Source organism: Parasteatoda tepidariorum, chromosome 7, assembly GCF_043381705.1.
Source record: "Parasteatoda tepidariorum isolate YZ-2023 chromosome 7, CAS_Ptep_4.0, whole genome shotgun sequence".
NCBI classification, from domain to species: Eukaryota; Metazoa; Arthropoda; class Arachnida; order Araneae; family Theridiidae; genus Parasteatoda; species Parasteatoda tepidariorum.
In genome coordinates this window covers 90,013,440-90,029,208 of record NC_092210.1, presented here as the reverse complement: position 1 = coordinate 90,029,208, position 15,769 = coordinate 90,013,440, and the positions used below count along the sequence as shown (strand labels likewise).

General features: G+C 30.0%; 1 protein-coding gene across 2 annotated transcripts in view; it reads right to left on the bottom strand.

Annotated features, from left to right (window-relative positions):
* The window catches only part of LOC107444770 (puratrophin-1), a 259,571-nt gene that overhangs the window by 135,571 nt on the left and 108,231 nt on the right, over positions 1–15,769 (bottom strand). For both annotated transcript variants that reach the window (XM_071182930.1, XM_071182931.1), the window contains exons 7-9: positions 10,246–10,347; positions 4,950–5,063; positions 1,674–1,921 (exon numbers count right to left, since the gene is read on the bottom strand). In XM_071182930.1, the coding sequence (XP_071039031.1) occupies positions 1,674–1,921; positions 4,950–5,063; positions 10,246–10,347 (464 nt within the window). The remainder of the gene's footprint in view (positions 1–1,673; positions 1,922–4,949; positions 5,064–10,245; positions 10,348–15,769) is intronic.

Sequence of the window (15,769 nt, the reverse complement as noted above, 5' to 3'; positions counted from 1 at the left end):
TTAAATTATTTCATAAAAGAAATACTAGGTTACTATTAGTAACCTAGTATTTCTTTTATTACTGTATAATGTAATCCTAGTAACGACTAATTCATTGTGCAATTTATATAAATGTTTGTAATAAATAGGAGAAAATTATATTTTTATTTATTTAAAAGCGACGGGTTGGTTTCAACGGATGACGGGTGCATTGTTGGACAAGCCGTCCTCGGAGACGGGTAAAATTTCTGAGTTTTTTCGAGCCCTGGCAAATGAAAAAAAGTTAAATATGAGTCTTTGTATGTGTTTGAAAAATCATCTGCATTACTTTCGTCAGTGAAAGTCATTTTTTTACTCTTTTTTTTCTGCGTAAATTCATCCACCACCGCGAATACAATTGTACAAAACAGTCCCACAAACAACTAAACTCCCAGACAAAAACTTCCAATCACAGCAGATTATTTTTTGTTATGCTTCCGACCGAATGAAAACGTGATGAAACATGCTGCTACGCCCGATTATACTCGGGATAATAAATATTTGCAATATATACATAACTCGGGATAATCGGTGAAGCGGTTAAGTAGAATAAGTCCCTTAAGAAACGCTACGCTGTCTGTAAAACTGTGATTAAATAATTTCAATTGTTTCAACGGATCTTGTTTAATAAAGACGTGAAGTGCTATTGCATCAACCTTTTCCATTATTACCACTTCGCATCTCCCGTTTTTTTTTAATATAATAAAAATGAAATTTAGGAAGACGATCAAAATTAAATAAAAGTGCGAAGGATATGTGCTATTGTTAATTAGCAAAATTTATTTGCGGTTAAGAGTGCTAAATTGCGCTCTCGTGCCACAGGTCCTGGGTTCGATCCTCGGGCAGGGTGAGGTTGATTCAGCCTTTCATCTCTTTGGGTCGATAAAATGAGCACCAAGCATGTTTGGGAACTAAACACTGGGGGTTCCACGTCCGGCTGACCACCTATCTGGAACATCTGCTCCTGTACCCCAGAGCCCAAGGTTAGGAAAACTGAGATGGGCACAATAGGCCTTGGCCCTCCATGGACTGTCGTGCCACTGAGGTTAGAGTTTAAGAGTGCTAAATTATTTAGAAAGGTGCATCCGGGGTCCTAATAGTTTGAGGAAAGATTGAATCCCAAATGTTAATTTTAGTTTTTGTATATTTCGTTATACATCGAGAACTTTCTAGGTGAATCGATAATTTTTGGCTTACAAGTATAAAATGTATTTGCCGAAAAATATTTCAGTGCATATAATGATTTTTACTATTCATTTTTTTTGTTATTATTTTATTAAAAAAAGAGTCGAAAAAAAAGTTGCAAGTTAAAAAAATTCTACATCATTTTAAATAACATTTTAAATTACTAAATACAAAATTTGAATGAAAGTTGTTGAAAAATTTTTGAGAAATCTAAATTTGCGATTTTTTTTTTCATAAAAACTATAAAAAAAAGTCTAATAAGATGGAGTCTTAGATCTAAAATTATTCATGCCGTTGCGTCCTATACATTACATTAGAGCAGTAGATTTAAATTTACAAGACTCCCTCGTACGCTAGTTATACATTACAAAAAAATGAAGTAATGATAGTTAGTGAATCATGGATAATGACAGCTCATAAAATCACACTTAAAATTCATACTTTGAAATAAAGAAATCCATAGAATATACCTGTAATCGTGATTATGAGGAGATTTCGTTCTGTAAGAGAGAAGTTCTTTTAAAATAGTGTCGCCCTCTTCCTCCAGATGGCGCAGCTGCTCGTCGTGAAAGGCAAGACTGACTATCCTCTTCTGTTGTTCTATCATTTGATGAGTGAGAGAGGAGGAGATGGGTAAGCGATGACCCCTAAGCTCTTCTAGGAGACTGACTAAATATCGGCCAGAGAGACGGCAACCGTTCATAAATGGTTCCAGAAACTATAAATATAAACAAAACTGTTCACTTCTATTAGAAAAGAAAGCGAAACTATAAAAATATGCATTCTTTTTTTCTTGAGGTAAAAAATGGACACTATGATAAAAAAAGAAGTTCTTTTAGAATGAAAAATGGGTATTAGATAAGACAAAAACAGTTCTTTAGGAATAAAAAAAGAACACTATGGAACGTAAAAAGCAGTTCTTTCGGTTAAAAATTGGACAGTATAAAACAAAAAAAAGCTGTTCTTACGAGATCAAAAAAAAAAATAATAAAAAAAATAATGGACACTATGAAACGAAAAAACGGTTCCATTGGGATAAAAAAGATGGACACTATAATAAAAAAGCAATTCTTTAAGGAAGAAAAATAGGCACTAGATAAAAAAAAAACCCTGTTCCTTAGGAATAAAAAAGAACGAAAAAAGCAGTTCTTTTGGGTTAAAAAATGGGCACTATAAAAAAAAAAAAGTAGTTTTTAAGAGATGAAAAAAATGGACACTCTGAAGCGAAAAAAACGGTTCCTTAGGGATTAAAAAAAATGAACTATAAAACGAAAAAGTAGCTCTTTTGAAGAAAGGAAAATATATATTTTAGAAGAAAACTGCAATTATTACTAAAAGGGGAAAAAAAGAACAAAAATGCAATTTCAATAATAAAATATTTCTCGGTGGCAATTTCTATACTTTTGATAACTTCTTTGCATCCAATTAAAGAAATAACTTCGGATATATTTTTCCGAATTTTTTTTAACCAAATGTTACTTTATTTACTCAATTGAAAATAAGCTAACTGAAATTCGATATTATATTAACCTCGTTGCTAAAAAAAACTTATTTAATTTATAATGGAATGGAATTTTTATATTAGCTTTAAGTATTTATAATTTAAAATAAAATTGCGATCAGTTTTTTTGTCAGGCACTTTTATTAATTACCAGACATTATTTCATTCTTATAATTTTAACCTCTTATTTTTATAAAGCAGCGTGAAAGGCGACCACTGTTATCTTGTTCCTAACAAAAAAAAGTTCTTTTTTAAATGTAACTTGAAATATGCATTGGTGCAAGAAAGCTCATTTTGTTATGAATAAAACAACTTTTATTTACTACATTCTAAAAACTTAAGAACTGATAATTATTGAAAATAGAATATAAGACGCAATCAATCTGGTAACGAAAATAAAGTGAACAAAAACGAGGGCTAACACACGCGTTGACCGATTTATCGAAGATGACAATCATTGACTAACATATAATTGAAACAGTGGTTCATGAAATAATAAAAGAGTGTTTGAAAATCTGCGACTTTTAAAGTGATGTTTTCAGAAGTGAGTTTCAAACTTCTTAATTCTTTCAAAGTCAATTTATGATCACTATTTAAAATGTATAGCACCCGTGACAGCTTTGTAAAAACAGCTCTTGATTTTTATTTTTTTTTTAAATGTTTGAAAATAGACGATATCACCTTATGAATAGATTCAGATTCAATAGTTTATTCTTAAAAAAGGAATAATATTGATAGCGAAATTGGAATCAAATTACATTTTTCTTAAACAAACATTTGTAGCTGTGTCCAAAACTCCCCAACGAGTTATATACAGTCAAACCTCGCAATAGCGAACCTTTAAGCGACCGAAATTTCGGTTCACTATAACCGGGAGTTCGCTCTATCCGTAATGCAAACTATTTTAAATCATTTATTCGAAATGACACATTATTTAAATAAATGACCCATAAAAAAGAAATACAAAAATGATTAAAAAACAATATGTAGTCACAAAAAATGTGTTCACTTTTATTTTTTATTATTAGGGGAGAGTGGGGTCAATTGTAACAGGGTACGATTGTAACAGAGCAAAAATTTCGAGTGTCGGGTTATAGATTTGGTTCCTAGGTGGCGCACAAGGTGTATTTAATAAATCTACATGTACACCCCTGATGATAGTTTAAATATGCACTAATTAATATTAAATTGCACTATGGGGGCCTGCTAATGTGTTTTTCTTGCTTTTTCCCTCAGGCTTTCTGCGGAGGTTAATGAAGTTAGCTGTTTGTGCATGTTGCCCTTGGTCTTTTTTTAGTCAGTGATATTGATCTGGTCATCGGCCCTCTTAAGTCACGTGGTCACATCCCATTTAATTTGTGCTTGATTCGCTGTCAATAATTATTGTTAATGCTGTCCATCAGCCATAAATAAAGGAAATCAGAAATAAACTCATCATTTTGGATAAAAGCAACTTCCTTCTTTGATTTCCGATTCAATGAATAGATATAATGTGTATTTTTTCTCTTTCCTGTTGCGATTAACATTTTTTAAGAAGTAAAGTAGAACCATTGAAGTAAACCATACACTGAGATAAAAAGTATGGTTAAAACTACCTGAATATGGTTACATTTACCGTATTTGTGAATCTAGAATATAAAATAATTTCGTGTATCTGTACACCAAAAGTCTCGTACTTTATACCAAAANACCCCGCTATAGTGAACATTCAAGGAACCGAAATTTAGGTTCACTATAGACAATTTTAACTTATTTTTCCGAACTGCTCCATTTTATGATACATTTTTTAAATAAATGACCTGGAAAAAGAAATTACAAAAATGATTAAAAAACAATAGGTAGTCACAGAAAATGTGTTCATTTTTATTTTTTATGACTCTTCCTCTTGTGTACAAAAAATTTAAGGATGTCTTTTATTTCGGGATCTGAAACAGATGCAAACAAGAAAAAATTGCTTATGTCTACATTCCCACGCAATAGATGGTTTTGAAAATCGGTATATGTATTTTTTGTTAAAATTTCAAAATGACCAAAAAAATGAAGAAACAAAATCAGTCGAAGACAGAAAAAAGTTCATAGAATCTTCCTTTGATATCCAGAAAAAAAAAATATTATATGTGTAAAGCAAGGCACGGGTGCGAACATTTCGCTCACTCTATCTGGGAGTTCACTATAAACCATGTTCACTAAAGCGGGGTTCGACTGTATTTTAAAGAAGAAAAAATGGAAAAGAAGAATTGATTACTTTTCTGAAACTTATCCACTCTTGATGATCGTAGGTGTATTTGCCGCCATATTTCTTCAGAAGTTGATTTCTGTGAATGCGGCTCACAAGTTTTTCATAGGAACACATTTCACACTGAAAAAAATAAATAAAGAAGACATCCTTAAACAAAGCCACGTGCAATGTTGAGTGACGAAGTAATGCAATCATACAACTTTTGATGTAAAGCCACCATTTTCAACACAACAACACGTCATTTTTGACTACCAATTTTTAAAAAAACACGAGTCGCGTTTATTCTTATTGTTATCTAAGTTAAGATCTTTTTATACACTTTTCTTTTATTAATTTACACAGTTAAGATCTTGTTATTCACTTTTCTTTTATTAATTAACGCAGTTAAGATCTTGTTATTCACTTTTCTTTTATTAATTTACACTTCAAAACGCTTTGTATCGATCATGTAAAATCTAAAATGAGTAAAATGTCACTCAATAATGAAAAAAACTTAGATAATTTATACAATTTCGTTTTCGTTATTAACTTTCAAAACCCTGTTTGCGACAAGATTAAATTTCATAATATTTTTGAACGTATAAAAAATGTGTTTCCATTAAAAGATTATAACGTAGTTAAAAGCTTCAAATATAATAAATTTCTAAGTAGCACTATTTCTTTTAATTATAATGATATAAGCAAAAATTTAGGAAGGAATTAATATATCCGATTATGAATGTCTCTGTGAAGAAGAGAAATATAAAACATCATAAACATATTATTTCTGGTAATTTAAATATTACAGAAAACTTTGAACTTAGAATTGGAAATGATAAAAGGCACAAAATGAAGACCCATATCAATTAATAAAATATCATATATCAATTATCATACATCAATTATCATAAATCAATTAATAAAATTCTAAAACATTTTCTTAATGATTTCAACAATTTTCGTTAACGGAATGGACTGTTTATTATTACTTGAAAAACTTTGTTTTCAGTAATAAGGAAAATTTTAAATAACAGTTAAACATTTTTTTCTAAAATTGATCGATCTTTTAAGCAACGACAAAAATTTTGTGTCATACCTCCATAGACAAAGCTAATAATGCTATCTTCTGTATGTTGAATATTTAAATAAAGAGTTAAAAAATAGCAAAATTTTTGAGCTTAGTAATTTAAATGATAATATTGCCATATAAGAGGTTAAAAATTAAAATTAGCAATATACTTTTTCAGTACAAAATTTCATGAAATTTCTATTAAATTTAAAACTATTAGATGTGGATCTAATACTTACCTAACTAAACTTGGCCCCATTTTCTTTAACTACTTTAATAAAATTATTAGCATTATTATGAAAGAAAGTTTTCCTTGGATTACCACTGATAATCGACCGATTTTAGAATTTATTAAACAAAATAAAATTAATTCTATCGCGTCTTTTGGTTTCCAAGATCTTTTCCATAGCATTTTTATTTATAAATTAAAAGATGTTCTTTTGAGTTATTACTATGATTTTAAAAATATCCTTCATTGCGATTTTGATTAAGGGGAAATATTTGTCTTCTTAATAATTATCTTTATGATGGAAAACATATTTTTATTGAAACTGAGGTTAGGCAAATATTTCAACTCTCTTAGCTAACCTATTTTTACACAATTATGAACAAAATTATACTCTTAACTTTAAATTTATTTTTAGATTTAATGATGATTTAATTATCTTTAATTTTCAAAGTTATACAATTTTCTTGAATAATATTTACCCCGAGGAACAATCTTGCTTCGTAATCATAATGATAATATTAATTTTAATTTTTTGGAATTAGATATTAAAAAAAAAAGAAAATACATATCTGCATTGTTGATTTATAGGATAAAAGAAATGATTTGAATTCTAACATAAATAAACTAATTATTTAGAATTCTAATGTATCTAAAAACATTTATTTAAATACCATTTTTAATCAAATGAATAGAATTAAAAGAATATGTAATAATGTTTATTCAGCCAAAAAACAAGGACAAACTCTTTCAAAATTTGATACAAAACAATGGATACCCAACTAATGTAATTAAGTTTTATATGTGTTCATTATGTGTTATTACAATTAATAAATTTATTAAAAACTTCATTGTTAACTAAATGTATATTTTCACCATATGCAAATCCAATTCGGGCAAATCTGTGGCTAAAATTTTGTGCAAATCATGTTTTTTTTTTTTAAATAAATGTTAGTTTTTTTAAATCATTAAAATTGTATGTTTAAATATCAACCTTATCAATTATAAACTTTAAATTATCCAGTATTATTACTATCGCTGAATAGCCGACCCAATTTTTTGGGTTTATGACTACTAACGTTCAACTCCGTAGCTTTGTCATTTTGAACCCAATCCAGAAGACAAGGAAACTCCTGTATCGAGTATTGGGAGAAATTTGCCTTCGAGGAGGCCTTTTTGATGGAACTATCACGCATTTTCGTTACATAGAGAGAAAAACCACGAGAACCTCCCACGGTTAGCCTGAGGGCAAGGGGACTCTAACCCATGATCCGTCTACCACAGAGGATATTTCACGGGTCCGTGCAAGCCGGATGCGGAATTCGTATCGACTGGGATTCGAACACGGTTCGCCTCATTGGAAGGCGAACGCTCTATCCCCTGAGCCATCGCAGCTCAAAAGATAAAATTATCCAGTGTAATATTATCTTGAGCACTTCCATTTACGGACCCATCCAAGGCATACCCTCCAACTTATGAGGATTTTGAAAATAATTTTTTCTAGTGGTGGCGAACCAAAGTAGAAATTTTTAAAGCAAATGGAAATCTCATAAAACTTTTATCAGAACTTAAGAATCTAGCCATATGGCCTGCACTTTTATAAGTAATAGTGGACAAGTTACGCTAAAATTAATTTTTTTTAAATATTNAGAGGATATTTCACGGGTCGGTGCAAGCCGGATGCGGAATTCGTATCGACTGGGATTCGAACACGGTTCGCCTCATTGGAAGGCGAACGCTCTATCCCCTGAGCCATCGCGGCTCAAAAGATAAAATTATCCAGTGTAATATTATTATCTTGAGCACTTCCATTTACGAGCCCATCCAAGGTAACTAACAAATCAAACACGCTTCAGTACTGCAGTAAGAACGCGCTATAAAACAAAAACCCTAGAGAAAGCTTTTACATCAATTTGCGTTTTCATATTTTGTAATCTGGCAATCTTATTGCGAAAATATTTTAAATCATTATTGAAAACTTCCCCGTTCATGTAAGTTCACTTGAATTCTCTACTAGCTTCATAGATTTCGTTTTATGTTTTGCTCTGTTTTTTTATTTACATTCTATTTTCTGTTTTTACGTGATATTTATTACTTAATGTGTTCTATTCCATTTTGGTTAAAAAAAAATTTGATTGCTCCTCCTATGATGATATATTTTGCTGTGGCTATATTGATACAATATTAGAAAGCACTCTTTTTTGCGGATATAATCGTGTGAGCTGATGAAGAGATTATATATATATTCATATNATATATATATATATATACTTTTTTAATTTTTAAACAATTTTTTCTTCTCTTTTTTCAATATTCTGTGTTTTTCCATGTTTTCTCTACATTTTGAACTTACTCGTATATAAATGATTCAAACTCAATTTCCAAGTATATCAGAGAAATTTAATTTGAATTCGCTACTAATTTTATTTTATTCTGTATTTTAATTGCATCTTTTTTTTTTGCTCCATATGTTTGATTTCGTATATCTTTTACTTAAAATGTTCGTCCCAAATTATTTTTTTTAAGGGCACCCTTCAAACTATTGTATTGACATATTTTGCTTTGGCTATATTAATGCATTTCTAGATAACACGGATATAATCATGCGAACTGATGACAAGATTATATTTTTTCCTTATTTTGCTTTTCGGCTTTTCAATTCATACTTTTAAAAATATTTTATTCTAATAATTTTTCTTATTCTCCTTTCATTAATCTTTATTATTTTCCATATTTTCCTTATATTTGTAACTTATTTTATGAGTTCTAGATACTTGCAGCCAGCTTATGCGCAGCAAATTAATACTTTTCTTCGTTTTTCTCTTTTATTTTTATCCCTTTCGTCTTATATATAAAGATATTGCTTATTTACAGTCTATTATTAGTAGCGTTACTAAGCCTAACACGTGAATTGTATTAATTTCTATTAAATTAAGGGCTTTTTTCAAAGAAGCAACTGTTACTTTAGACCAAATTTTTTTAAAATAGTAAAAATTTATAAAAAAAAAATGCAAAAAGGGGAAATTTTCGTCGAACTTTCAAGGGACCGAGATTTCGGATCACTATAAAAGGGACTTCACTCTATCCGTTCCGCAAACAATTTTTACTAACGGTTCCGAACTACCTTTTATAATGACACATTATTTAAATAAATGACCCATAAAATGAAATACAAAAATCACTGAAACATTATATGTAGTAACAAAAAATGTGTTCACTTTTATTTTTTATGACTCTTCGTCTGGCGTACAAAAAAGTAAAAAAAATTTTTTTAATCTTTAGCTGATGAGAAATCTTCAACATCAGTTATTGAAACATTCTTCCCGATAATTTTCCTGAATTTATGTTATTCCACTTTTTAAACCTGTCTCCGCTATTAAATCAGCCATTCGAGCACATTAAAGTAGTCTTATCAAATCGCTCTGCATATTCCTCGGCTTAGACTAGAAGTATTTGTCCAGATAATGGAAGATTGCGGATTCTTTGAATGCTGAACCCCATTCCATAATGAATCAAACACGAAAAAATACTTATTGCTGCATTCCATGCTATAGATGGTTTCAAAAATCGGTATATGTATTTATATTGAAGTAGAAATCTCAAAATTATTACCAAAAAAAAAAAAAAAAAAAAAAAAAAAAAAAAAAAAAAAAAAAANAAAAAAAAAAAAAAAATTAAGAAAATAATTCAGTCAAAGACAGAACAAAGTTCATAATATCCAACTTCCTCTCTTTTTTTGGTTCATAATATCCACAAAAAATAACATTATACGTGTAGCGAAACATAAAAAATAACATTATACGTGTAGCGAAACACGGGAGCGAACATTTCGTTCACTATATCCGGGAGTTCACTATAAACCGTGTGCACTGTAGAGGGGTTTAGCTGTATATAGTTTTCTTCCTCATAATTTGTTAATTTATTAGAATTCAATTTGGATTTATTATATACTTTTTATTTACGAAGTGAAAAGACAAAAAATTTGAATTTTTCATTACTTAATTGAAGCAGTAGAAGATAACACTTACCTGAACTCTACTCGTAGGAAATAATTTATTAGGATCCGATGATAATTCATCTTCATTTTGTAAGAGAACTATCACTTCACTTATCACATTCGATAGGTTGGCCTGAAAACAATTTCTTTTATTATAAAATGTAATATTACATGTAACAATGTACAGGGTATCTGCTACATTTTAGATTTTCATATTCATGACTTAACACAACACTAAATTTAAAAAAAGCATTACAATAACATTCATTGAAATGATAGGTATAACCAAAACTATTATACTCTGCGTCTTCATATTTATAGATTTTAAATTAAAAAAACAGAGTAAAGAAAGAGTTGAAGCCATAAAATAGCTGGGGGGAAAAATATAAAAGTAAATAATTCTTTTTTTTCTTTTTCTTCAGAATTATATTCTATAGATACTTTTCTTGTTCATCGGAATAAGAAATACTCCCGATTTTTCTGTTCTCATTTCGGAATAAATAAAAATTCGTCAAGGACTGGCTTGCTTCGGTTAGAATTTTAAATTGATAAAATAAAAAAATAATTAAAAAAATTCTGAAATCAGTGAAGTTTAAAAGATAATTCGCTCTATAGAAATGATGTTTTTTCTTTCATTTTTTGAAAGAACACCATCGTTTTTAAAGAACGTGATAAAAACATTTTATATTTTAATCAAATATGACTGTGAGTGGGGATTTTGTTACAAATTCAGATATTCGGAACACCATGAAATTAGGGGAAGNGGGGGGTATTTTCATTTTAAACATTAGATTTTTCGGTGACCTAAATCCATGACTTTCCATGATTTTTTTTAAAAAAATATTTAAAATCATGACATTTTATGACAAATTTTGTTCAATATCGAAATTCATGACTTTCCATGATTTCTCATAACTTTCCAGGTGGGCAAATACCCTGATTATATAATTTAAGAATCAAATAAAAAGAGTAAAAGGAATAAAAATAGTAGCAGAACAATTTGATAACTTTATTTTTCAAAATAACAGTTTAAAAATTAAATTTACTATTGTGAACTTTTAAAAATATATGTATAATTGCATTTAAAAATATTTATTTACAATTGTCTACTTTAACAAATATATTCATAATTGCAATTACAAAAAAAATTTTTACGTTTATATATTTAAAACACATATTCACAATTCTATTTCTAAAAATATATTTTTTCAATTATATAATAAAATGTATATTTAATCATATTTCGAAATACACATTACATTTTTCGTAAGTGTCATCAATTTATGTTTAATATATAGATCAGGGTATTAAAAGTATTTTCAATTGAGTTAGTATTATTATTCAGACCTAAAATATCAATCTGTTTTTCCTAATAGATTTTTTATTTCGATTGTATAATGATTTCCAGAAGTGGACAGATTTATAAGTTTTTAAAAAACGCTGAAATTGATTAAAGTTTGTATCTCATAAAAAAGGGGACAGAATTAAAAATGAATGCAAGAAAAATTTTACAACACAAATCATTTAGATCAGAGGTCGCCAAAGTGGTCTATATAGACTCCCAAGGGTCTATTTAACAAAAGCAGGGGTCGATCTGAGACAGGGGGGCGAATGGGGGTCGATCCGAATCGGAAGGGTCAATTGTGGGTCGAAAAACGAAACAGTTCTCAATACGCAAATCACACATACCTAATTAAGTATGTAAAATTTGTGAATTTTTTTTATAATTGACTCAATATCAGTTTCTTTATAAAACATAAATTAATAAACGTATATTTATTGGGGTGAAACAAGTATTTACGTACCACCGCGCAGTGGCACGAACTCAGCGCAGTTTATAAGTCATATGCATATGTGCGCTTGTCCAAATGTCACGTGTGACGAGCATTGACGTTACAAATGCAAATATCATACGCAGTTTCAGCTATCTTTGCAAACTGTGTTGAATATTTGCAGTGTCATTATTAAAACTTTTATAGTTTTGGATAATTAGTTATTGTTTCGATAAAACCATTCGTTTGGTTTAGATATCAATTTTAATTATCAATGCACAAAAAAGAAGGTAAGCATTAATAATATGGATTAGTACAGCCCGCGACAAAACTATAGCACACTTTGTATTTTTTTACGAAAATTACAAAATTGACCAATTTTGACGAAAATTAAAATTGACCAATTTTGAACCCAATATAGCGAACCTTGCAAAAAAACACCAGGCACACCCATCTTATTGATCAAGAAGCAGTAAATCTTTAGTTACTTTACTTATTATATCTACTTATGCATAATTACTTATTATTTAATAATAAGGTATTTAAATTTCAATATTAATATATTTTTCATAAAACTGTTGCTACATAATGTACTATTACTTTAATAAATGTTTAAAATCGTAAAATAAATGTACAAACACAGTATCTAATAGAGTTTTATTTTAATTAACAGAAAATTACTTTTATGGGGGTCGAAGATTTCGAAAAATTATGTAGGGGTCGATGATCAAAAAAGTTTGGCAACCCTTGCATTAGAGGATATATTATATAAATATAAAATATTGATTATATCAGGCATTATATTAGAATATTGTAATAATTAGACCCAATGTACTGTAGTGTTTTAATAATGCAATGATTTGCACGAGTTTATAGGCAATACTTTTAGATATAAACATACATGTAATGAGTTTTTATTTAGGAGATTATTTTATATACTTCCTATTTGTATTTATTTTTAACGTATAGCATGACAATGTTAACGAATTGATACAGAAAGGTAAACAAGTGAAAACAGATTAAAAACAATAAAGCTGTATAGAGTATCTCACCTGATAATTAAGATTTTACATAGAATCTTAGAGTAGGTCTAATAATGTGGCCAGGGACTACAGAACAATATTTTATTCCCAACTGAATCTATTATAAATTCATGGTCAAATGCACCACGGAAAACGTGTAAGGTCAAAAAAAAGAAAAAAAAAATCAACGATTCAAAAGATAAATAGTTACATTTTCACCTGCCTCAACTGCCACAATCAACTACGTGTTTTCTACCTTCAAAAACACCTTTTACAACGAATGTTTTAATAGATTCTTTCGGTTCCGGTAATGATGATGATTTTCATGTTTCTGCGCCAATTCGTCGCGCGAAATTTCTCGTGGGCAATCATCGTAAGCACAATTCTTCGCAATGACAATTAAGAGTTGTGGTGGTTCAGGGGATACAGAGTGAGGTGAACTGGGTTCGAATCGCAGCGATGGCGAATTTCACACCACAGTGCTGGTATAAAATATCCTCAATGGTAGATGGATTATGAGTTAGAGTCGCCTCGCTAACAGGCGGACCGCGGTTGTCCTCTTCGTTTAACGCAAATGTGGGTTAGTTCCATTGAAAAGTCCTCCACGAAGGCAAGGTTTCTCCCAATAATTGTATCAAGAGTTTCCCTGTCTTCTGGGTTGCGTTCAAAATGACAAGGCTGTGGAGTTGAACTATGGTAGTCGTAAACCCAAAATTGGGTCCCACTTTTGGGTCGGCTGTTCAACGACGGGTATAAAAAAACCGACAAGTAAAGCATCGAGACTCGTGATGATTGGACTCATAATTTAATAGTCATATGGGTTTTATTTATGAAAAATGCGAGTATTATGAAAATTGTTCATACTCTTCTTGTAAGTTAAATTAAGCAAACCACCTTAGATGCTTTCGTAATGTTTGAACGGTCACAAATTAGATATTTAGTTGAAAACAATGCCTTCATAAAAAGAACGTCTAGTAAAATTAGATTTTTTTTCTTCCTTCGGAGAAACCGCTGCACAAGATATTTTTACATATGTCCTCATACATGAAAATAATAATAATCTGCTGTGATTGGAAGTTGTGAGTTTTGCTATTTTTGTGACTGCAGACGTGTTTTGTGCAATTGTATAGACTATGGTTAATGAATTTACATAGAAAAAAAAGAGTTAAAAAAAAATGGCGTTCACAAACGAAAGTAAAAGTAATGCAGATGATTTTTCAGATTATGAACACATATAAAGACTCATATTTAACTTTTTTCATTTGCCCGAGATCATTTGGAATAGTCAACTGATGGTAAATTAAATAGTTTTTACACATGAAAAAAATTTCAACTTTAAATTTGCCCATTTATGTTTTGATTTAGTTCCTTGTACTTATTAAAAAATGTTGCATTTTCTTCAAAATAATTGGTAAGGGTTAACAAACGGCGAACAAAAATTGAAATCAAAAGTGTTTTGAGACAGTTTTTTCGAACTTTTAATGAAATGAACGAACATGAAAACACTTTGTTGCCGTTTAATGACTGAGGCATGGGATTAACGAGAGTAGCCTCGGAAGAATGCTTTCTTTCCATCCGTTCTATTGATGGTTAACCATCCTTAGCTGTAGACCAACTTCTGATCATTATTCTGCTGCCATCGAAAGAGCATAAAGATTTCTAAAAGTTTTTTTTTCCATGTGTGTGTGACGATGAGATAGAAAGACATGCGTCCATTTTGGTGCCTTTTGGACGACGAATAAAAACAAATTGAATTCATGATGCCCCTCTGTAAACCCCGTGACCACAATTCAGGCAACGTCTCATTATCGCCATTTTCTTGCCTATTTGATTAGCGCTCTTCATTGGGTCAGTTTTTTTTTTCTCGAATGAATGCTTCTTAACGCAGAGTCGTTTTTAATGGAGCTCCTACTTTTGGAAGGAAAAAAAAAACCCTTTTAGCATTGTTTTTGACAATTTTCAAGAATCATGAAATTTTGAATCATGTAAAAGGAATGGCGTTTTCATACGCTACGAGCTGACAATACTCCGAAATAGATTGGGGTTGAATTGATTGTGAAAACGTTGAATAGAACTATGCGTACCGTGACTTTTTGCATAATTCGTAGGGAAAATCAACATGGTAACGGAAAAATCTCATTTTGAAAAAAAAAGGGAAAATGAAGCACTTTTTTTTTATCTCAATCCATTCAGTATTAAAGATTAGATCGGAAAATATACCTTTCAGATTGCACTTACACGCGTAATAAGTGTACATATGTTGGGGCTATCTGAGTGAACGAGATACTCTTTGAATCAACTTGATTCTATGTAAATTCTTTATCATTACGGGGCAATTCCATATGTGACGGAATGACATTTTGACTTGCATGATGACAATTAATTGAAGTTTCTATGCATCTAATTTAAAATAAATATGATTTTTTCTCATGCATATCATTATTATTGGTATAATGTGATTCATAAACTAAAAAAAAAGAATTTTGTATTTTTTTTATTTTTAATTTTATGAACTTTTTACTTGTGTGACGGAATGACATTTTGGCAACCAAGCTTTCGGCATGCCGCTTAGAACTGGTAGTTTCTGTGAATTTTGCAACTATTATTTTCCTGAACTATTTTTTACTTTTAGTATAATGTGTAAGCAATGTAAATTGTGAATTTGGAAAATTAACCTCAGGTTGGTTAGCAGTTATTAACATCTATTTGCTGTGACGGAATGACCGTGACGGAATGACAAAAAGTTTAGTGGAAGAAAGTC